Source organism: Plodia interpunctella, chromosome 28, assembly GCF_027563975.2.
Source record: "Plodia interpunctella isolate USDA-ARS_2022_Savannah chromosome 28, ilPloInte3.2, whole genome shotgun sequence".
NCBI lineage: Eukaryota > Metazoa > Arthropoda > Insecta > Lepidoptera > Pyralidae > Plodia > Plodia interpunctella.
Window position 1 is genome coordinate 443,657 of NC_071321.1, and position 24,137 is coordinate 467,793.

At 35.7% G+C, this 24,137-nt stretch overlaps 2 protein-coding genes across 6 annotated transcripts in view; one reads left to right on the plus strand and one right to left on the minus strand.

The window, feature by feature from the left end:
• Positions 1-494: 494 nt before the first annotated feature.
• LOC128681737 (uncharacterized) lies at positions 495-23,460 on the minus strand. 2 transcript variants are annotated; one of them, XM_053765870.2, is made up of 6 exons: positions 23,266-23,460; positions 4,244-4,343; positions 3,835-3,932; positions 3,332-3,507; positions 2,067-2,233; positions 495-1,571 (listed from the first exon to the last, which is right to left on the minus strand). In XM_053765870.2, exons 2-6 carry the CDS (start codon positions 4,330-4,332, stop codon positions 1,373-1,375), a joined length of 729 nt encoding a protein of 242 aa, XP_053621845.1. In that variant the 5' UTR covers positions 4,333-4,343; positions 23,266-23,460; the 3' UTR covers positions 495-1,372. The 2 variants fall into 2 exon arrangements, with proteins under 2 accessions (XP_053621845.1, XP_053621844.1); XM_053765869.1 differs by lacking the exon at positions 23,266-23,460 and adding an exon at positions 5,820-5,915.
• The window catches only part of Asator (asator), a 67,524-nt gene continuing 55,050 nt past the window's right edge, over positions 11,664-24,137 (plus strand). For all 4 annotated transcript variants that reach the window (XM_053765848.1, XM_053765847.1, XM_053765849.1 and 1 more), the window contains exon 1: positions 11,664-11,817. The gene's annotated coding sequence lies outside the window, so the exon portion shown is untranslated. The remainder of the gene's footprint in view (positions 11,818-24,137) is intronic.

Sequence of the window (24,137 nt, forward strand, 5' to 3'; positions counted from 1 at the left end):
TTCGTGGATTGGTGTCTGTTTGACCTAGGTAGATAAAGTTAGAATTTCTGCGAAACTACTGAACGGAAGGTGAAATTTTGTATTTATTGCATTAAGTACTTAGACACAGTGTAGCGCCTCCCTAGTGTGCTTGTTTTATATTTTTGTTTTAAACTTTTAAGTAGTTATATAATTTTAATTTTGTAAAGGTGTCCTCGGAAGAGCAGCGTTGTGGTTATCACCGCAACATTATGCTGAGAGGAAGCCTTTTTGGTATACACAAATGCGCACAAATTGTGAAATCCTGTATATAAATACTTAAGTTTGTGATGTCAAATAAAATATTTTTCTTTTCTTTTCTTTTCTATGTATCATTTTAATTTATAAAGCACTACCCTTTTGCCTCTATCGGTTTGGTCCCATGATTTTACTGGCAGAGAATGTTATAGTTTTTTTGCTTGTGCTAATCATAAGGATTAGATACCTTACATATAAAACATGTCGAGTCACGTATGTCTGTCGGAATTTTTATACGGTTTTCACCAATATTTTAGTTATTCCTAAGGAATGGTTAGGTTTATAATAAAAGCGGGCATTTGCACGTGTTAAAACATAATAAACTATACACATAAGTACCTCTGGAATCACACTATCTATTAGTGGAAACCGCATGAAAATCAGTCAGTTTTTGAGTTTACCGCGAATGGACAATGTTGGAAATAGCAACATTTTAGTTTTGTCTTTGACGTTTGTCTTTGGTTTTATTTCCCGCGCTCTCTCTCTCTCTTTCTCTCTCTCTCTCTCTCTCTCTCTCTCTCTCTCTCTCTCTGAGCCTCCATCTTTCTGGACGAATACACACACGTCTATTTCAACACCTTCGGGACTTTTATAAATTCATTAGCGCAATATAATAAACAGTCCCACTAATATTTTTATTTATTCACAGACAGACGCAGCAGTGGACTCTGTTTTGTAATACTAGAAAGACTGTTACCGATACATAAGTCGTTCCCTGCATTAATTTATACTGTGGGCTGGCGGCAATGCGTATGCTTTTACTATACTGGGACACGCGCAAATAACACGCCTTATTTGGTAATGTTCGCGGTCCTCGATCGTGATTGGCGCTCGCAGTCGCTATAGTCCGTTGATAGCATCACGCGTTCCCGCTTCCCGCGCCCGCTCTCAAGTCAGTCTGTGTCGTCGTTCGTCTTGTAACAGTCGTGTGTGCTAAGATAAATGTTCCGCGATTGTAAAGTGTTAAGGCTCCTCATTGTACGATAATAAACGCTGTTGTACCTACCTAAGTCCACAAATCTTTCATTTCTAACAAAGGCCGCTACTAAATCAATAAATAATAGTGTCCAAACAGTGGAGACATTGAAAACAGCAATTAAAAATCAAACTTGATACCCATAACCTTAGCTCGGACGCACTCCGCGTCCCTCAAATCGATACCAAACTTCATCATGTCTTTATACTCAAGTTCTGCCAAGGTCTTGTAGCCACACTTAGCTGCTAAAACCTGTGATGTGGTTGCTGTGAATACTGTACATACCGCTTCGACACCTAGGGCTTTGCATAGGGGCTCTCTGAAAGAAGAAACATATATTTATGGGTTTTTGGCCTCTGTAGCCATCATGGCGGACTGCTAAAGGTCACGCAATTGATCTGGGTTTTTGATGTATGTGTAGTGTAAGTATGATATTCATTAATTATCTTTGAGCTACGATAATTAATTTGAGTTAGTATCTCATAACACAAGTATATTTAGGAATGGAAACAACACTAAAGAGAAAGAAAGTCATTCGACTTTCTTCTCAGAAGTGGTCGTTCCGAAATGCTAGTAGTTTGTAGCTTTGGTAAATATACTTTAATTTTTAAAATGACGTGAAAAAGTGCCTGTGAGGGCCTAATTTCTGAATAAATGATTTGATTTTGAAATATATATATTCCGGTTATTATTACTGGTTAACAGTAACGCAAGAGTTAAATATTAACCAGTAATAACGTAAAGCCGAAACTACTGGAAAATTAACCGTAAACTAGTAATTTTATATTGGGTATCACTCATTATCTTAGTATACCTGGCTGCAAACATCCTCGCGCCGATATTCTGTCCCCGATGAGCTGGCAACACAGTCAGGCCGCTTGAAGACAAGTACCTGTCCACCCCGTAGAGGTCGAAGACGTTGACGAGCCTCTCTGCCGTGTCCAGGATCTTGACTAACTTCTTCCAAGGTTCTCCCTCTGTCTGGAATAGATTTTGTGAAGAGCTCCATAAGAAGGACAGTTGCATGCGACGTTACCAAACCATACTTCTAGTAAATGCATTGTAGGTACCAGTCCATACCAGCGGCATGGTGTATCGATTTCATACTTCAAGGCATATGAGCGGAGACCTGATTCACCAACTATTCTACTATACCTCTGAACCGAGAGGTCCCGGGTTCAATCCCCGGTCGGGTCACGATGGAAAATGATTTTTTTCTGATTGTATTTGTTATAAAATATAGTACCGTTGAGTTAGTATCACATAACACAAGTCTAGAACTTACCTTGGGGCTAGCTCAATTTGTGTATGATTTGTCCTAATATATTTATTTATTTATTCTATTTTATTATTAAATCTATATTATTTTAAAGAAAAGCAACATACAAACTACTTGACAGATATTAGAAACAACGATATATACTTACTAAAAGAATAAAAGTATTTACAACATATTTACTATAAGTTAAAATTAAAACTAAATTTTAAGAAAACAGTGTAATTTGTTGTTATGTTTATGATTTACTGGCGAATAATTTATTCTATGCGCATCCCATGAATGCGAAATTCAAAGTGAGTTTGTTTTGTTCACTCTTAACGCTTTAACTACTAAACCAATCTTCTTGAAATTTCTCATATTTATAGTTAACAGTATGGAGAAGGGACACAGACTATACTTCACTCTGGGAAAAGTCATATATCCCGTGGGAAATTCACGCGAGCGAAAACTAATATAAGCTAATATAGAAATGAACACGTGAAGCGATATATCTCCATAGTTATAATAGTTTTCTCGTGAAACGTCATATTCGGGAGGGCTTCAGAACACAGAAACTCTTGTCTGAAAAAGGAATTTTGTCAAAGGATCGATTTATGTTTGTGGCGTGTGGTTCCACAATTCATTATTCTCCTGTGAATGTCGGTACGAGGCGACTAAGTCAGTTGGTTTATAAAATAGCTTCCCACGTCGCTTCAGTATGCACAACAATGCTTTTGCCACGCGTTTGAATGCATCAAGATCTCAATAACGACAAAACTTGTGGCAAAAGATATTTTTGACAAAAAATCTTGTTTGCTTACATGTTCAAAAGATTCCTCCCCGTCCTCCCTGCACCTCATTACGATGATATTGAACCCCACCAGCTCGTCAGGCTGTCCATCCTCCTCTGTGAAGCATGCCAGACTAATGTTTTCACCAATGAACTCTTCCCAGTTGGCCCTAATCGACTTTATGGATGTGGGATCCGATCGGATGCCTGGAAATTAATAAAAAAAATATTAATAATAAAACTGCAAGAGGACTATGCCATTACATATAGGAGATACGAAGACAAATTTATAATAATGGCCTAAACAATTTTTTAAATAATTTGTGTCGGTATGACTGTATGTATTTTTGGGCGCGCAACACGCAAAATCTACTCGATGGAATTTGATGTGGGTTTTCACAGTTGTCTAACTTAAAATCTGGTATAGATTTCATCGCGATACGTCGCTTAGAAACTGAGAATATTGATAATAAGTTATGTGCGGACGCGCGAAATAAAGGCGGGAAAAACTGCGTGATAATGAATTATGCTCACCTAATACCCTGCAGAGGGGCTCGTCTCGAAGGAAGGTTTCCACCATCAGCTCCAGACACTGGTCTTCGTACTTCGGGTCCAGGTCTCGTACCTGGTACCTTGAGTTATAAAAAACTTAGATTAGGCAACTGCATTGCTGTAAATTAGAATATTTATACCAAGTATCGCAAAATTCACAAGCCCTTTCAATAGATATGTCAAACTAGCTGTTGCCCTCGTCTTCGCCCGCGTAAATTTTCCATGGGATCAGTTATTTTTCCGGATGAATTCTCCATACTATAAACTACATGTATGCAAAATTTCAAGAAGATTGTTTTGATTGTTGTCTAGATAGAGCGTGAAAAGATAACAAACTTACTTTTATTTATAATATTAGTTAGGAATAGGTTAAATGGTGCATTCTACTCACATTTTAGCTGGTTTTCCTTCTCTCTCTCTCCCCTTGAAGCGACTCCACACTTGCCCCGTCGGAACACTGTCTGGTCTCTTCCACGGCATTGTTGATTTTACTGTGAATATTTGAAATAAGTACCCTGTATATCCTTCCTTTTTGTATTAATTTAGATATTTTTAATTTATATGTAAATACTTATAAATATAAGTTACTAGCTGAGCCCCGGGGCTTCACTCCCGTGAGAATTTCGGGACAAAAAGTACCCTATGTTCTTCTCCGTACTTCAAACTACGTGTATGCAAAATTTCAAGCAGATTGGTTGAGCAGCAGCACCTAAAATGTGAAGAGGTAACAAACAAACTTACTTCCGCATTTATAATATTAGCTAAGATTTTGTAAATTAGATAGTTTTTAGTTTAGTTAATATACTGGGGTATTATTTAATCTGTGGTTAATATAAATTTGTGTATTTTTTTGTTATGGTACTTATTTGTCTGAAATAATAAAAACATCTTACATATTATAAAAGTGTTCTTGCCGCGTTAGTCTGTCTGCGCGCGATAAACTCAAAATATAGAGCACAGATTGTTGGGTGTTCATATACAATTTATAATGTTTTATCCGAACAAAGCCGGTACGGGCCTACGGTACGGCTTTACACACCTACATTCTGGAATCCCTCATCGCTTCGTATATATATAAATATATAAATATAAATTAGGACAAATCACACAGATTGAGCTAGCCCCAAAGTAAGTTCGAGACTTGTGTTACGGGATACTAACTCAACGATACTATATTTTATAACAAATACATATATAGATAAACATCCAAGACCCGGGTCAATCAGAAAAAGATCATTTTCCATCATGACCGACCGGGGATCGAACCCGGGACCTCTCGGTTCAGCGGCAAGCACTTTACCACTGCGCCACCGAGGTCGTCGTATATGTTAGGTATACCTATTAACTAGGTTATATTAACAGCTAGCGACCCGGCCCGGCCTCGCATGAAGTCTAAAAACCATCGGGAATAAATTTAAAATATCGATTAATAACAGTGAAAACTGCATCAAAATCCGTTAAAAACATACAGACGCGATGGGCGTCATTGTTTTTTAATACATAAATAATAATAATAATCATTTCTTTATTTCAATAAATGGTAAAGTTTTACAATCAATAAATGTATTAAAGTTAGGTAACAATGGCGCCTGAGATATACCTACTTACTGCAAAGTTTATAACAAAAAAACAATTACAAAATAATCTATCAATTATCGCGCGGCCCGATCTGATTGCGATCCTATTTTCGTGCAATTGTTTTTATACTATATCCAGGATCGAAGGAAAAATAATAATGAAATATAGATCGATCACTACATACATACATATTGATTTTTCTGTAAATCATAAAGATATCCCGCGAACCCGCGAACAATAAATACATTTTAACTCGTTCCGTACAATTTTCATGATCGCATAAAATTATTATTTACGGTAATCTAAGTAAATTAAAAAAGATTTCTCAATACACAAAGCCACATACCTAGTACCTATTAATTACTATGTAATGACAATAAAAAACTCACATATTTTACTGTTTTTATAACAAGACGCCGGACACAAACACACTACTAATGCAGATTTGAATAGGTCGGTGACTAAGATTCTTATCTTAGTATATAATATCTTCGACACACAATTTATTATAGTATGTTACAATTTTGATGTTCCAAAATAATCTTTAAGACATTGTAATAAAGTGTTTGAAGACTGCAATATGATCCATTGTGGTAATTGATATGCATGATATCGTGTGGTTCCATGGTACCCACGTTTTTTTTTTTTTTTTAATCGAGAATTTCTGGAATCTCATATAATTTTTAACCCAAATGTTGGGTTATTTTATTTTTTACTGTACTTATTGGGAATGGATATTCTTACATGGTTACTGGTATCAAATGCAAAACCTATTGGGACATCAAAACAAGCAACTTTTGTTCTACGACTTTTCGTGATTCGTAGTTTTTTTTTTCATACCTATAAAAAATATACAATCTCCATCGTCTGAGATACAGATTATATCTAATTCGGAGGTGGACTTCCTGTTGGTGACGGGACGACGCATAATTTTACAACTAAATGATAAATGTTACTAATGTTAGTAGTTGTTCTTTTGTAGAAATTGTTGGCAAATGATGATATATTTGATTTGAAATCTAATTTGCGATTCTACACATCTTAACTCTATGTAATAGCCAAGCAACACGAGTCAGTCGTGTAGCAGAATCAAACATAGAGTTAACGTTTTATAGAAACGATATTAAAACTAAAAAAGATATTGTTTGTATTTATTACGTTTAGACAAAAGTCGTAGAACAAAAGATGTTAGTCTCTATGTACCTTATGCGCCTTTGGAAGGTTATGCGTTAGATACCAGTAACCCTGTATATGTCAGCAGATTTCTAAAAAAAAAGTTGTTGTTGAAAACGGGACTCTATTTATGTTCACTTGTTTGTCCGTCTATCCATCACAAGTTTATATAAAATACACGGGTCTACAGCTTCTTTCATACATAAAATATCACGACTTTATCCCTTACGAGGTAGACAGAGCCAAGTGGCGGCGTTTTATATATTAATATTCTATATTCAATAATTAGTTGTAAGTTACCAGTGCCCCAGCACCTCAGCAAATTTAGCCGCACGACGTATGAGATTGGACACACGCAAATCCTCATACAAAATGGTTATGGCTACTTGAATACACACACACACACACACACACACACGCACACACACACCGTAACCGAGTATTTACCTTATATATATTTTATTTATATTGGAAGTAGGTATTTATTTTAATGATTTAACTTAACATAGTTAACGTATAGCTGAAAGAAAATTGATTGCAGTTTACGTTTACTCCAAGTTAATTATTTTTTGTAACTATAAAAAGAGAAAGAGAAAATAATATTCTACTAGTCGTAGAAATTGTCGGATTCGGTATACATTGCTGGGTTTCCATTGCGATAAATAAAAGCGCTCATACTAACTGCGCAATGTTCACGCATTCGCGTCGGCGTGTGTCCGAGTTCCGCGACAGCGTGCAGGTGGGATAACTCTATCGCCGAACTCGGACACATTCCGACGCGAATGCTTGAACATTGCGTAATATGTATGAGAGCTTTTATATACCGCAATGAAAACCCAGCAATGTATGCCGAATGACACATATTCCCGAAATGTTCCACGATATTATAAATCCGACATAGATTTCGTTTTTACCTATTGAGGTAAGTACCAAACATGACAATACCTACGATTTAACCCATCGCAGGACACTAGGTCTACAGACGTTTTAACAACTAAACTTCTTTTGTGTGTGTCTTAGGTAAGTACTTAGGTAATAGGTATAATTTATAATCTTATTGATAAGTAGATTTCAGGATAAGATAAATCTTGTTGTCTACATAAATATCATATCTAAGTGCTTTATGAAATTGAAGTTATAAATAGATTGATTTAAATCTAAAAATTTAAGACTTAAGTATATACACAAAAGAAGTTTTTTTTTACCAAAAATATATTTTTTTTGAGACAAACTTTTATTGTTGTCGGAAAGACCTTACTGCAATCAATGCGTGACAAAACAAATCATGTCCGTGCAGTAATCCGTTGAGTTCCCACGTCGGGAACCGTTCCTGGGCGCACCATCAGTATCATAATAATGCAATGTCATCCAAACTAAACGTGTGTACAAAATTTCAGCTCAATCGGTTGGAGATAGTTTTGCAAGATTCCACCAGAGACATAGTTTTTGTCAATATTGCAAGGCTTGTCAATAATAAAGGCTTGTAAAATACTGCAGACGTTATAAAAAGCTAGAAAAATAAAGTTTTTTTTTGTCTTGTTTCCCTATAAAATGTATATCTGTCATTTAAGGCCTGCAGCCACGTCACGAGACAAGGAAAAATTAGGAACAATCCCCGGTACCTACATAAGTTGAAACCAAAATGGCGGCCGTCAGCGCAGGCTTAATTACAGATGAAAGTATTAGAAAGGATTTTTAGTGGTTATTATGTATGAAAAAATATACGAGTATTATGAATTTCGCGGGTAACCACGAAAAATCCCATAAATAACGCTTTTATATGTTAGAATCTAACTATAGTGATTTGTTTACACTTGCTTTTGACAACCATTTAATGTTCAAACATTAACGGTTGTCAAGTTGATTGTAGTAATTTATCTTTTGATTATTGTTATATAGAAGTATCCTAAAATACTAAACATGATTTACAAATAAACTGTTTAATTTAAATATTTACATTTTAAGATATTAGGTATTTTTGAATTTGATTTGATAGTGACAATCACTCAATTGTTTTCGTTTTAATTTTTTATAAAATAGATTTTTTAATTAAATGAAGTAATATACCTTTATTTTTATACCATAAAATATGTATTTACAAACTTGATTTAATTGAAAGATGTTTGAATTCAAAATATGATAAAATACCGGTAATATTGTTGCCCCACCACCGTCGCAAGCATAAAAGCGAGCGTTGATATAATTTTTGAGTCATTCTCGAACAGATTGTTAAAGTGAATAAACTCCGATTGTTATGGAATTGCTGCCGTTTTATTTGGATTTTAAATAATTCCTGCCTAAATCTGGTTGTGTTATCATATATCTAACTATTTGGTGTGTTAAAATCCGTTTCTCGTGGAAATTTCAGGAAATCCCTTCTTAGTGCTTCCCTACACTGTCCTATAAGCCTACACACCAAATTTCAGCTTTCTATGCCGAGTAGTTTCGGCTGTACGTTGCCTGTCAGTCAATCAGTCAGTCAGTCACTCAGTAACGGAAGAGTTATATTGATTAGGTATACCTGCGCTGACGATCGCCATTTTGGTTCAACTTGTGAACCGTAGATTGATAGAAAGATTTATGAATGTCAATCAACAATTGACATTAATAACAATTCAAATGGAATGTACCACTGTTCTTAGGTAATAGTACTACATACAATACAGAATTATATTGAGCAGGAATAAAATATTACCTAAGTTTATGAACCTGACGTGAATAAATATATTTTTATATTCATTAAGAGTTTATCCACGAAAGTTTGTCCAAGAAATCCATCAAAAAGTTTGAATCACGGACGCTGCATGTACAATCTCCTTTTGTCCTAGTTTTCTCCGGGAAGACTTTTTCATCGTGTGACAGATTACATAGCGGACAAATGTCTGGCTCAATGTGGAGACGAAAAAGTAGGATAGCGGACCTTGAGCTCCGACGCTCAATGGCTGCGGATGAAATCGAGAAAACGCTCAGAATAGACAGAGGGAGCGAGATAGACATGTCTTCGTAGACAAGCAACATTTTTATACATACTAAACATACCTAGTCATGTTGAAACTTTATTCCTTGTCATTTTTTTCAAAATTGTTAAATACAAAATTGTTGATTATTTTCAACGTTGATTTATTCAAAAATTGTAATTATGCATTGTTGGACAAATATGGCTTTTATGTTCTAAGTTATTTATTAGCTGATTTGTTGCCAATGTTGACTGTTGACATTTTGAACTACTTATTCGTGTTTGTACATCAATGGTGTTATGTTTCCTTGAGATATTAAATTGTTTATTAAACGGTGTTGACATATTTACGTGTTGATATTTTACATTTTGAGGTTAAGTATCCCACCCATTGCAAAATCAATCAAAATCAAATAATTTATTCAGAAATTAGGCCTTCACAGTCACTTTTTCACGTCATATTCTAAATTAAATGATGTTTACCAAAGCTACAAAGTATCTACTAGCATTTCGAAACGACCACTGCTGAGAAGAAATGCCGAAAGAAACTCATTCAAACAGTGTTGGTCCCTATTATGCCAGAAGGGCATTTTTTAAATATAAATTTAAATTATATAAATTCAAATTGCAGTAGAAAGGTAAAAATTATCTACTATGAAGAACAAATATTTTGGAAATAGGCCCTAAAATAGGAGCACTCCGTATCCTCCTGAGGATATCGTACGAAGCGACTTATGGACACCATAACCTTGGCAACAAGGCACTCCAACGTCAGGCAGGCGGTTATAAAATCACTGCATATAGCTTATGTTGTTGCGCCGAATAAAGCTTTTCTTTCTTTCTATTATTTTGCGTTCACTTCAAACTTTGCGGTGCCACATGTTAGAAACAATAAATAAATATTGTATTAATACATAAATAAATAAATTAATAATATTGTATGTGATTATTCGGACTGATCGGCGTGTAATTATATTTTAAAGTAGTTGTTATGACCGGTGATACATTTAGCCGCTATTTTTGTGAGCGATCAGTCCTCTATAAGTTTAAAAAAGAGAGGAGTCTAACGCTGTTGACATGTAAGTACGTTTTATTATTTAATTTATCTCTATTATAATTAATAATTGTTTATCATCACGCTTATTCATTACATAACACTTGTTATTAGAAAATTCAAGTAAATCTACGTAAGTATATTTCACTTCTGTAACGCGGGAATATTTGACAATTTCAAATATGCCTAATCTTTAAACCTAACCTTTAAATTTTGTCACGTTGTCACGTTCCCGGCTATCCTAAACACAGCACCGAACTCAGAAGGAGGAAGAATAGACAAAATTTGACCAGTCACTAGGTCTTACCAAGCAGAATCGATTACTGTGCCAGAGGTCAACAAACAGACTGATCTGAACACGAAAATAAACAATAGATTCTTGGAAAGAGTTACCGTCAGGTGAAGAACATAGTGATGGGGGATTCGTTTATCGATAAACAGTTGAATTTAATATTAATGATGATCAAAATTGTGTATTTTATTAAATTATTATTTCGGCAAAGGCTGAAACAAATTCATAAGATTCAAATTCAAAACTCTTTCAACTTGGGATGATACCTATACATCACAGACGTCAAACGTTTACTTAAATCTAAGTCTCGAATTCCAATGCGCAGCGCTGTAGTGAGAATATCGTCACTGCACCTTCAGTCAATATTCTTAAGATCTAATTAAGTGCATTAGATTAATTTCCAATCTTCAAGACACACAACACAATTGTGTTAAAAAATCTCATCATTAACAATCTTATCTATCAACCTTACCTGCCTAGGTTATTCCCATAAAAATACCGGCGAATTTGAAATGTCGAGTTGGCGAAGAATGTACTAAAAGACTTTTTTATTTTCAAAGGTTCTTTGTCGACTAAGGCTTCTTTTTCTTCTATCTGTACGTTTTCAAAGGACTAGGTACATATTTGAGTACATAGATTTGAAACTCATAAATTTTAGGAGGAGAATAATAGATTTCTCGATAAATGTTTTTCCCATCTCTAGTCCAGTTCGGCACCAGTAATTTTATATTTCCCGAAGCAATAATAACTTGGGATAAATCTGGCAGATGTACATCGGTCGGAGCGCGGGTAGGACGTGGCCGGCCGCCATTTTGTATTTAAAAATAGCGCGAAATACAAACTCCATGATTTTTGTGCTCGGTGGATTTTTTGTGCAGTGTTGTTTATGTGAGATGTGATGATTTTGTATGGGTAAGTGAATATTTCTTTATTTTTGGTGCCGTGTGAAATTTTGATCTTATTTTGTAGGATGTGAATTTAATTCGCGAGTATTATATTATATTTGTATTTTATTTAAAGCTGATCAGTAACTAATTGGAACAAAATGGATTTGTTGGATAAGACAACATACATATATAGTAGTTTAATATTATGTATATGTTGTTTTTAAAACTATACGATAATGACTACCTATCGAGAGTTTCGGCCAGCGCATAACCTAGGTACTTACCTGTCTAAAAACAGTTTATTTTTGCCGTCTCATTGAATAATTTTGCCACCATTAAAATTTACTTTTATCGTAGGTTTCCTGTGTGGACCAAGCCGTACTTTTCACCACATCATAATTTATCTATGCCAGTCTGAAGCGAAAGAATATACAGAATGATTTCTTATAAATTGGCATTATTTTATCTACATACTCAGTCGATGGTACTGAACAACTTTTCGTATGGAAGCAACCTTGAAATCGCGAAAAAAAGATCAGCTTTTCCGTACATTTTCCACATGTTAGGTATTTAATTTTGTATAGAACAAGTAATTTATTTTTTATTGTCGCGATTTCGGAGTTTGTCGGGTTACTACATACTAAAAGTTGTTCAGAATCATGGACTGAGCGTGTAGACAAAATATTGCGAATGTATAAAAAGTCACCCTGTAGAATGTGTCAGCGGCTTTGTTTCCCGCGCAACTTGTAAAAGTCAATTTGAATGTGCCATCCAAGTTTCGCAACTCTTGGCTCTGTCTACCCCGTGAGGTTTAAAAACGTGATACTATTTGTAACATTATCATAGTCATTGAAATGACCTCACTCTTAATCTGCTGGTGTTCCTTATAAGGAAGTTGGTCCATAACCTACCACCCGGCCCCTATATGTATGTAAAAGTATGTGGATTGATTGGTGACTTAACGCGCCTTCCGAAGCATGAAGGAGTTCGACACAACACATTATTGACCACCAATCTTGAGACTAGCCATTGATCAGCTGATCAGTCCGTTGGTCTGGGAAAGCAAAACAATTATACCGGTGCAACCGTTGTTAAAATTTATAACCAATACACACTTTCTTGTCATTTATGTCTACGGCTTCGGGCCAGCTAAGATTATAAGGCAATGCCCCCCATAAAATGAGATCCCTAACAATCTGTTTATACCACGTAACCTCTTTAACACTCTCACTGCGTACGTCGGATTATTCCGACAAAAATTTTCGTGCTCATTACGCGAGAAACGTTACATTCGACCAAAAATCACTGTTCCCTCTATTATGGTTGAGCTACGCGATGGCTGTCCCATGCGTCAACTCGTGATCGGGTGCTGCCAGAGGGAACTGGTCATCTCGTTCCTCATATATTTTCATGTAAGTTAATTGTGTTTCACATCGATATATATATATATATTATAATCAGCACTCGGATCACAATCATAACCTGTTTTGATATATATGATAGGGACCAACACTGTTCAAATGAGTTTCTTTCGGCATTTCTTCTCAGCAGTGGTCGTTCCGAAATGCCAGTAGTTTGTAGCTTGTGAGAAATAACTATAAATTTAAAGATTGACGAGAAAAAGTGCCTGTGAAGGTCTAATTTCTGAATAAATGATTTGAATTTTTGAATTTGAATTTGAATTTGTAGTGTATTGCACTGCAAAGTGTTACACATTGTTAACACATTGTTTGTTATAGGTAGGTATTTCTTTTCGATTCAGTATGCTTCGCGCTGGCTGTTGATAAGTCTATATTCTCATGTGGTAGACGTACGAGGCTAAGGCAGTTGGTTGGCAAAATAAGTTTGCACGTCGCTTCAGTTTCTACGACAATGAATTATGATAAACATGGTCACTTAGTGCCTACCACGAAACATACAAAGATGTAGCACGTTACTGTAACTTCCACAAGACGTCCCTTTTTCCCATATCGTGTACGCATCGTGTAAAACAATGAGAAAACGTGTGGACGTAATTTATGTATCATAGTAGCCCCCCCCCTGAAAAATAAAGCAATAATTATATGTGAATAAATGAAATAAATCTGATTTAAAATTGTATAAATATATAAATAAAATATATTGGGACAAATCTCACAGATTGAGCTTGCACCAAAGTAAGTTCGAGACTTGTGTTATGGGATACTAACTCAACGATATTATATTTTATTGTATAGATAAACATACAAGATCCGAGCCAATCAGCAAAAATATCATTTAGGATATAATATTGTGAAAAATAACAGAAATGTGATTGGATTCAGAGAAGTACAAAATGCAAGCGTGCACTTCGCCCTATATAGTGTCGCGGCAAAAGGGTTAATTCATATAAGCAACGAACAAACATTTTGTTTGCCAATTTCAGTCCGTGTGAATGCATTGACCCGTCCACTTTTGCTGGTCATTCTTGTGCCTTGAAACTGCAAAGGTAAGATCGGCTTTCGTTTAGTTTAGATTAGTTTTCTATATTATTAGCTGTAGGTACAATTTGAAATAGAAATAAATTTATACATAGCATAAAATCATAAATTTGAACACAATAATTTTACAAAGGTACACAAGGGACCGACTGAGCTCCATGACAAGGATCCATATCGCTACAAACAAACATTTTAACTTTTATAATATTCCATGCTGGTCATCGAGCGTAAGAAAAGACACATAATGTAATATACAGCTGCTTCTCCCGCGCATTGGATTGTGGATGTAAATCAAGGGAAAGGGCGAAAAACTGGAGCTCCTTCTCATAGGCGGTTGGCTTGCAAATAATGTAACGTTTTCTGGTAAACATCTATGTTAAATCTCATTTGTCAGCTCTCAGCTAATAGTCTAGACCTTAACCTAGATTCTATATCTATTTCTAGATTTCTATAGGCGTTCTACATGAGTTGTTTGTTTTTTAGTTGTTCGTTCCTATAATAGAGGAACACGTGCATTTATTTGTACTGGTTTTTAAGTAAATGTTGTATTTTCTTTTTATTGGTGCAATTTAGTAATGAAAATTTTGTTTATTTTAATTTTTTATTAGCTTTTTCTATGAAGAAATGTTATGTACCTAGAAAAAAAGACTTAAATTGTTTTCAAAACCTTATTATAGCTTTATATATTGTTAGTTTATTTATTTCATTTATAAATATTTGTGTTTTTATTTCACAACAATTTTACATAGTTAAGTAATGAAGCGGTGGTGGTGTTGTGGTTAAGACGCCCGCCTGAGGATCGTAAGGTCCCAGGTTCGAATCCTACTCGTGCCACATGAGTTTGTATACCAATCTGACTCGTATATAGTCGTTTTCATCGACCATCAACGTCTTCACTTGCTTCCGGTGAAGGAAAACATCGTGGGGAAACCTGCACACTGATTGATTATTAACTTGTGTGTGAAACGGAGAAGGCAATGGGAAACCACTCCATTAATAATGCCAAGAAAGTTGTTATGTGTGTTTCATTCCATGTAATAACCACGACCCTCAGCCATGAGGTATAAAACTATGAAGAAGAAGAAGTAATATGCAAATTATTTTTTAGTTAGAAAATACTTATTTTCTATATAGATACTGTTATTATTGTGACGTGAACACATTCGATGCTGTGACGCCGCAAATTGAAGGGCAGCGAGAATTTTGAATAAATAGGTACCTATTAATATTATTAATTAAGAATTGTATTGATGCGTATCAGATGCCAAATCTAAGCGTCTCTTAATCGCCTCGTATGACTTCCAATGTTATGGAGTAGTCCTATTCTAGGTCGGGAACCACACGCAATTTGGCGCAGTCACTATCACAACATACTTAGGTAGTATAAAACAAAGTCGCTTCCCGCTGTCTGTCCCTATGTATGCTAAGATCTTTAAAACTACGCAACGGATTTTGGTGCGTTTTATTTTATTAGATAGTATGATTCCTGAGGAAGGTTTAGGAGTATAATTTATTATGGTTTTACAAGAGCGAAGCCCGGACGGGCCGCGAGTTAATGTAACACAAACATGGAATTAGTACATATTAGTAATAAGTATTAATCCATGAACAAAAATTATACGCAGTGAGAAAAACTGAAGTGTGAAATAAATCTGTAACTCCCTTGGGTTGGGACGGACACAATGATAAATCAAAACGAAACACACATCAAAAACAATTAAGATTAATAGCAACACCGGTGTTCTGGCAAAAACACCATCTGATAGGGAATATTATTTATAGAATTATATTATACTTTCGTTTCTGAACTAAGTACCATGACTATTATCAATTCTGTGCATGAAATATAAAACACATTCTCTCTTTCTTTATACGATGCGCACACGATTTTGGAAACTAGCTGCGCCCCGGGGCTTCGCTCCCGTGGGAATTTCGGGGCAAAGACAAAGATTATTTATTTGCAAAAACATGAGTTTACATATTTTCACAATGTGGTGTTAAAAGAAAAACTTAATCCTACATGTTTCACCGTCCGCGGGTATGCAAATTTAAATGGAGAGCATGCTATCATCCCACAAAACAAAATCGAATAAATAAAAGTAATTAAATTAATTAAATTTTTATCTGAGTCTATCATTAAAAAAGTCGTTCAAATTATAATAACATTTATCAATCAGTATAGGCCTGAGGTGCTTTTTAAATAAATTTAAATTGTGATGTTTATATTGTTGTGGAAATTTCGTTTTAATATTTAGGTGCCATACAAAAAGTACCCTATGCCCTTCTACCTACTTCAAACGTGTATGCAAAATTTCAAGAAGATTGGTTGAGCAGGTAAAGCGTGAAGAGGCAACAAACAAACAAACTTACTTTCGCATTAATAATATTAGTTAGGAAAGGACGTGAATTGGAGAAAGCAAATGGACGTTATTAACGGTTTCTTCCCAGTCATTGAGCGTCGGAGCCCAGGGATCGCTTACCTACTTATTCGCCTCCACACAGTCGTCGACATCCCTATTTGTCAGACCATTGTCACGCATATCATCCTTGACGACATCAAGCCAGCACTTCTTGGGTTTGCCTTCTGCCAAGGCCCGACGAAAATGGGATTATATTATCCTGGGCATAGCTGTTATAAGTATTATCCTTCTAATATTATAAATGCGAAATTTTATGAGTGTATGTATGTTTGTTTGCTCTTTTACGCAATATCTACTGGATCTATTGTTATGAAATTTGGTACATGCCTAGAATATAACCTAGAATAGCACATAGGGTACTTTTTATCTCGAAAATCCCACGGGAGCGAAGCCCCGGGGCGCAGCTAGTACTTAAAATAAACCATTTAAATTCTCGTATCTTGTTAACCAGACGAATTCCTATGCAAGTTTATTGTCTGCAAAACCGCCATTTTAAATCTGATTGTGTAAAATGCAACGCCCACACACCCATCAACGGAGTTTATTCTGGGAGATGTTGACGTTGTTGAAGTAGTAGTATCTTACAATTTTGTTAGTCTGAACTTCTTTTGTAGGTGAAATCCATACTAGTATTATAGATGCGAAAGTCTGTCTGTCTGTTCCGCTTTCAGATCAGTTCAGTTCAGATCAGATCAGTAGTATTTTAAAGGTAATTCACTTCATAAACATAAGAATGGATTCCTCCTTCACGAAGTGTCGTTTGTTTTGCGTTTAATTTCTCACTATCGAATTGATTCATAGTGAGACGCAGCGAACCAATCACATTGCGGTGTGATTGTCGTTGCGTCACAATGGCGCAGTGTGATTGGTTAGCTGCGTCTCACTGCGAGTCGAATCGATGGTGAGATTATAAGAATCGATTGTGAGTAAAATATAGCAAAAAAACGCACACTGCTTTTTCTCTTCTCCGTCAAATATATCAATTCAAATTTCTTTTATTTTTAAACAAATAACTAGATACTAACAGCCAGAACGTGACCAAAGAAAACCTCTTGTGTTATTGCTAATACGCGAAGCGGTGGTGGTCCTGTAAACCGAAAGGTCCCAGTTTCGAATCCTACTGGTGTGCCACATGAGTTTATATATCAATCTTAGTCGTGTGTAGTAGTTTTCATATAAATGTTTTGTTATTGCGCATGCGCATTGTATATTATATGGATTGCAACTGTGTTCTGGCATTTCTGTTAATATTTCACAGTTATTTGTTTTGACATGAAAATATTACGATGATCTTGCATAACCTTGCTTTTTTCAAAAATAAAGATTTCATAAATTTTGTTTCGCCGCTTGCTTATAACGTTCGGCACGGTAATAATAATAACCCTATGGCTATTACTGTAATTAAAAATAGCATTAATAGACATTTTTAAACATATTTGGCATCTAATCTAATGGATCTGTGTGTCTGTCATCAGTTTAAATCGAAAGGGCGCCTTGACTGTTTGGCGTGATGGCCGTTTTTTTTTTGTTTTGGCTTCAGAGTCGATGTCGTTACAATAGTACCTACAGTCTGTTAAGAGAGTGAAGAAAACCTTGGATTTTGTACTTAAGTACTTTGTACAACCGGAGTACCGACTAATATTACGCAAAGCTCAGCGCAGATGGCGCTACTGGTACAACTAAGGTACACAAACATTGCCAATGGGGGCGAAAAGCGCCAATTTTCAATATTGTTACAGATTTACGACCAAAAATACCTTCTACGCAATCGTGGTGCGAGTTTAAAGGAAAAAGGAAGGATTTAGTGGATTATCCCGAAAACAATAACACTATTTTAGGTTTTGTTCTGCATTATTTGGTCAACTGTGGTCATAAACTGATATGAACTTGATTTTGACTGAAGATCTCACCTGTATGAAGCCCATATTTTAATAAGTCTTCACGTGTGAAGTGTTCCGAGCTTCTTTTCGACCGTTTACTGGCTCGAAAATTTCACAGCGTGAGGCGTATCCCATGGTTTTCGAAGTTTTTTATCTTATGGAAAACGATTTTTCCCAATATATCGGCACCCGAATATACTACATTGTTGTAGATTTTCACAAACGTGTGCTTACATAATGAAAGGATTAATAAAGTACTCTAAAATAAACGTTTTAATCGACATAGCAAAAGGCGGCAAAGCTTTTGTGTATACCTAACATAGAGTGCTGTACTCTGGCGGGATAAATGTGCAGTAATACTCCCTATAGTACCGCCAGTCTGTCAAGAGAGAGAAGAAAACTGATTTTTGACGAAATAAATTTTTTGTCATTGCAACACCAAATAGAACGAACAAGCATGGATTTAGTAAGTACTTCGACGGAGTACGTACTAATTCCATGTGAACAAGATAATCCGAAAACGGTGGCCACCAAAATCTTCATAGTGGACTGTGACTACATTGTGTAATGGAAAATTATAATACTTTGACATAAATTTCTTTGTCTAGTGTAGTATAATTTGGAAAGAGGATTTTTTAGTTTTCGCTTTTAAACAAAAGAATCCGGTAAAAATGTGATAGTGGCGCTAGTGTTCAGTTATTAAAAAGAAGTCGCGCAAGTTTGTATGAATGCGATAAACTCAAAAAGAATCGGATGGATTTTTGTACGGTTTATTTAATATACGCTAGGTATTTTCTAGATCAGGCTGAATAAGATGTATATCCAGGATACAGTTCGCACATTCGTTTCCGGACAAACTGTACATCTAGGTAATTAGGAAATGACCTAGATCTACCATTTTCCGGGACTTCGACCTCCATTGTCTGTCATCTGACCTGCGCATGCGCTTGGCAACTAAAGCGACGGATATGACCAAAGAAAACAAGTTCGTAGAATAACTAGATAATTAGAATTAGGTATATATTAGGACAAAACACACAGATTGAGCTGGCCCCAAAGTAAGTTCTAGACTTGTGTTATGGGATACTAACTCAACGATACTATATTTTATAACAAATACATGTATAGATCAGTATCAATCAGAAGAATATCATTTTCCATCATGACCCGACCGGCGATCGAACCCGGAACCTCTCGGTTGAACTCGGTTCAGCAAGCACTTTACCACTGCGCCACCGAGGTCGTCGAAGTCGAGATACTTTAATGGTAGACATATATAGAGTATATTATATTCGGTAAATCAATTTTTACAAGATTTTATGTAGTTTCACCTGTCCCGTTGTGTGTTTGTAATCAAATCTCTGAAACTCCAGTTGACCTACAGAGTTGGAATTTCCCCGGGCCCCTTCAGTTTCAATGACAATGCATTGTTATGATAAGCACCCCGGATCGGCTCCAAACGTGGGAACTCCTCAACCGTTTACACCACGGACATGATTCTTTTTTGTCAACCGTCAATTGCCATAAGATCTCTCTGACAACAAATGAAAGCTTGTGGGAAAAAAAATGTCATTTTTGTAAAAAACATGTTTTTACTAAAATATTATACTGTTGTATAAGCTACACTATCCTTAGACCTTGAGGTGTTACGTTACTTCGACATAACGCCATGTTTGTTTGGCGTCGATTGCCGATAGGTCGACGGCCGGCCTGAAATAGATTTTATAATTAGGACATTTTGTAGGTCAAACGTCAATTCGAAGTTATGACCGATCGGGAAAATGATTCGCCTTGCAGATGTCCTATTTGGTGGCCCTAGAATAGGACCTTTCGAAATCCTCCCGCGGATGTCGTACGAGGCGATTAAGGGACAGATATCGATACCTTAGAACAATAATAGTATCCCTAAAGAAGGCCATACGTTAGGTTGTAAAAGCATAGCCAGTCTTAAAATTTATTGGTTGATTTTGTACGCACCTCCTGGGTTTTGGGGCGTCGCAGCTCTGAATGTAAACGGGAACACGCGAGGGATGTGAAAGAGACAGATTGGGTAAATGATTTGCCGTGGAAATGTGTGATTTGATCTCAATTCGGAACCCTTTCTTTGGTCCCAGATCAAGAGGGCCATTTACTTGTCTGTCGCTTGCGGCGGTGTCCCAAACCAGAAAATAATAAGCTGAAGGCGAAGTGCGGGTTTGTTATATACATCTCACCATTGAGTCGATTCGCAGTGAGACGCAAACATGTTCTATTATCTGTGGACGCATCTAACCAATCACAGTGCGCCATTGTGACGACACGACAAAACAATGTGTGTGCGACGTTCGTTGCGACTCACTTCGAATCTATTCGATAGTGAGAAACGAAATGCATATCAGGTTTATATATTTTTTTATGTTACCAAATATAGGCAATGTTAAAGTTTTTGGACGAAAAACATATTGCCTCTGCGTTGTGCCAAAAAAATTTTTTTTTGTTGAACGTCTGTGTTTTAAAAAAATATATAAATAAAGAAAAAGTATATATATATATATATATATATATATGTAAAGTAATACAAGCAAAGTTTTTTATTTTCTTTGTTTCTGAATTTCTGGACTACCTATTGTCTTTTGTTTCTTCGAAATTTCAGATTTCCTGATTCACGCTTGTCATTTCCTTGTATTTGGTGTCAATGACCTGGAAATTGGGTACCTACCTGCTGAAATGTGTCAGATTTAAAATCATTAACGAGTAACGAGAAATTGAAAAATGTTTATTTTGAAATGTGTTTTTAGCGAAAATATTTTGGGAAGAAAATAAAAGATGTTTATGTGTTTATTTTCCTTGTAAGTTCTCTCTCTATCGTGTGTTGCATTCGGGACAGTGGGGCGTGGGATCAGCATCACTACATTGAATAAAACAAACTAGTTTCCCGCTGTATGTCCCTTTCCTATATCCCTTATCCAGTCCAGTCGTTTTTTTACATTTTTTTGCGTTCCCCGACATCTGTCCGATGGCTCCCGGAAATTTTTTCGGGTATTCCGCGAGGCAGAAATTATCGGATATCTCAAAACTTTTGTATGAACACTAGTATCACAAGTTATATTAATGAAATCCTTGTGAAATAAGCCATAAGACTGTATTTATATTTTCTAGAAATGTATTTAATAAAAGTTTTTTTAAATACGACTTACCATTTTTTTCCTTAGTTACCAGTAGTCAAATGACTAGTTGACTACGCCGTTCTAGAGCATTGGTGACTACCAATGCTCTAGAACGGCGAAGTCACTCACGTGAGCTCTCATTAAAATATCTAATTTTTAATATTACTCTGGCTTTTGTCATAAACATTTAAGCCAAATAGAAAACCTATGAAATAAACTGAATTTACTAGACGTTCATTACTTACATAGTTTTATTTCAATTGATCCACTTAAATTAATAAGGAAATTGCATTGTACCTATGTATATTATTTCAGAAGTTAGTAACACGTAACACGTCACTAACGTCGCCATTCTGTCTCTTTTCCCATATCGTGTACACATCGTGTAAAAAACAGATCGTGTGGACACAATGACTTGCTATATGTTTTAAAAGAATTTGCCTAGATATCTTATTCATTGATTGTCCACTGAATAATTGAAGAATTCAATGCAGTATTTAAGCATGTGACAATATAAACTCATCGGAGTGCCGCCATCATCACAATAACAAATGTCCGGCGGTTCCGTCTGGTCCTGACAGAAGGGGAAAGACAATGTTGGCTTGATGTCGACAAGGATGACATGCGTGTCCAAAAGTCTAACAACTAAGAATGTCACAGAGCGTGCGAAGTGAAGTACTTAGAAAATGTAGGAAAGCTGACCCTGGATTCAGACGTTAAATGATGGAGAAAGTAACCGGAAAACACTCAGATATAAGAAAGATGTCAATTTTGGAAGCTACCTACCCTATCTTACCGGTTGCTAAAGTCTTTAGGAAATATCTTTAAACAGCATTCCAATTAGATAACCTCCAAATTAAAATCGCGTTCGCGCGTATTCTTAGAAACCAAAATGGCGGAAAAGAGAAGTTCAATGTCAAAAAAATCTCTGTGAATCCGCAAATAGTGATAATGAATTTAAAATCCAACATCTTGATTTATACACAAGCAGTGCAATGTAAAATCTTCAGTGTTTATTTTGAGGATAAAAATAAATGTTTGCTTGGTAGACAAGCGTTTCACAATTTGGCGCGAAAACGATGACTTTTGGCTCATGTGATTTCGTGATTTTGTAGTGAATTTCACTAGCATCACTTGACTGTTGTCGTATATTATTTTGAGTGGGATTCCTTATTGCTTCACTGAAAATAGGCGGAGCTCGTCTCATTTGCTCGGCTAAATAACAGTTAATTTTGTCGTCACTTTAGAGCACATTTACTTTTTGATATCTGTGTTAGTATAATATAGCACTACCTATTTTAATTTGAGAAATACATACATAACAGCATTGAATATGAAAATTAGGAAAACGCATTGCAAACTTTGCTTATTGCCTACCTAAAACAAATAGATCGTGAAATCATGAAAAAATAAGTCTCTTGTCACACAACGACAGACAGACAAAACATTTTCACTATCTAATAATAATATTCCGTACGTCACGCAGCACGTGTTCACGGAGTCGCCAACGTGCGAAAACTTTATGGTTATTTGTTGCAAAACTACTAAGTAGGTATATACTTACTTACCTGAAAACTGGCAACATTAAGGCTTTGTCCGATATAAAAACTGTCTGATATAAAAACTAAATTAAAAATTTAAGAAGCCCCCCTCCGAAGTTGCTGGCATCAAGATATGAGAATTATATTTTTTTTATTGGCATGGCAAAAGACACTAGGGCACAAAATCCATCCTTAGTTTGGTAAACTATAAGTACTTAAAGTTATATTCAAATAATGCAACAAAATATAATTACACAGCAATGAACTTCAACTCTGACATTAAATAATGTTATTGTATCAATAACAGTCTCATACGGCTTTTAAATGCTGACAAATTGAATTGCACTATCTAAAGTGGTTCGTTTGGAAGTAATAACTGCGTATCTAAATTACCCGGCTTATAAGTGCATGGGTTTATGCAATATCTCACTATTTCGCGAGGTTTTTGTTTTTTCTTGAAATCATCACCTACACCTTCAGCTTCTACACCGTCATGATAAGAATAGTTATATATCCTTCATACTATAAAATGCGAAAATCTGTCTGTCCTACTGTCTGTCACGGTATCACGATTTAAAAAATTGTGACAGCGCATACCTGACACGGGCGTCGCTGTGAGAAACAGCTAGTAATAGTAATAATAATAAAATGTGATTATAATAAGATTTCGTCATCATTATCCGTACACTATAGAATAGTTTTATTTTATATAATAAATAAATAATTAAAATATTGAGCACATATTGAGCTATCCCCAAAGTAAGTTCGAGACTTGTGTTATGGGATACTAACTCAACGGTACTATATTTTATAACAAATAGATATATAGATAAACATCCAAGACCCGGGCCAATCAGAAAAAGACCATTTTCCATCATGACCCGACCGGGGATCGAACC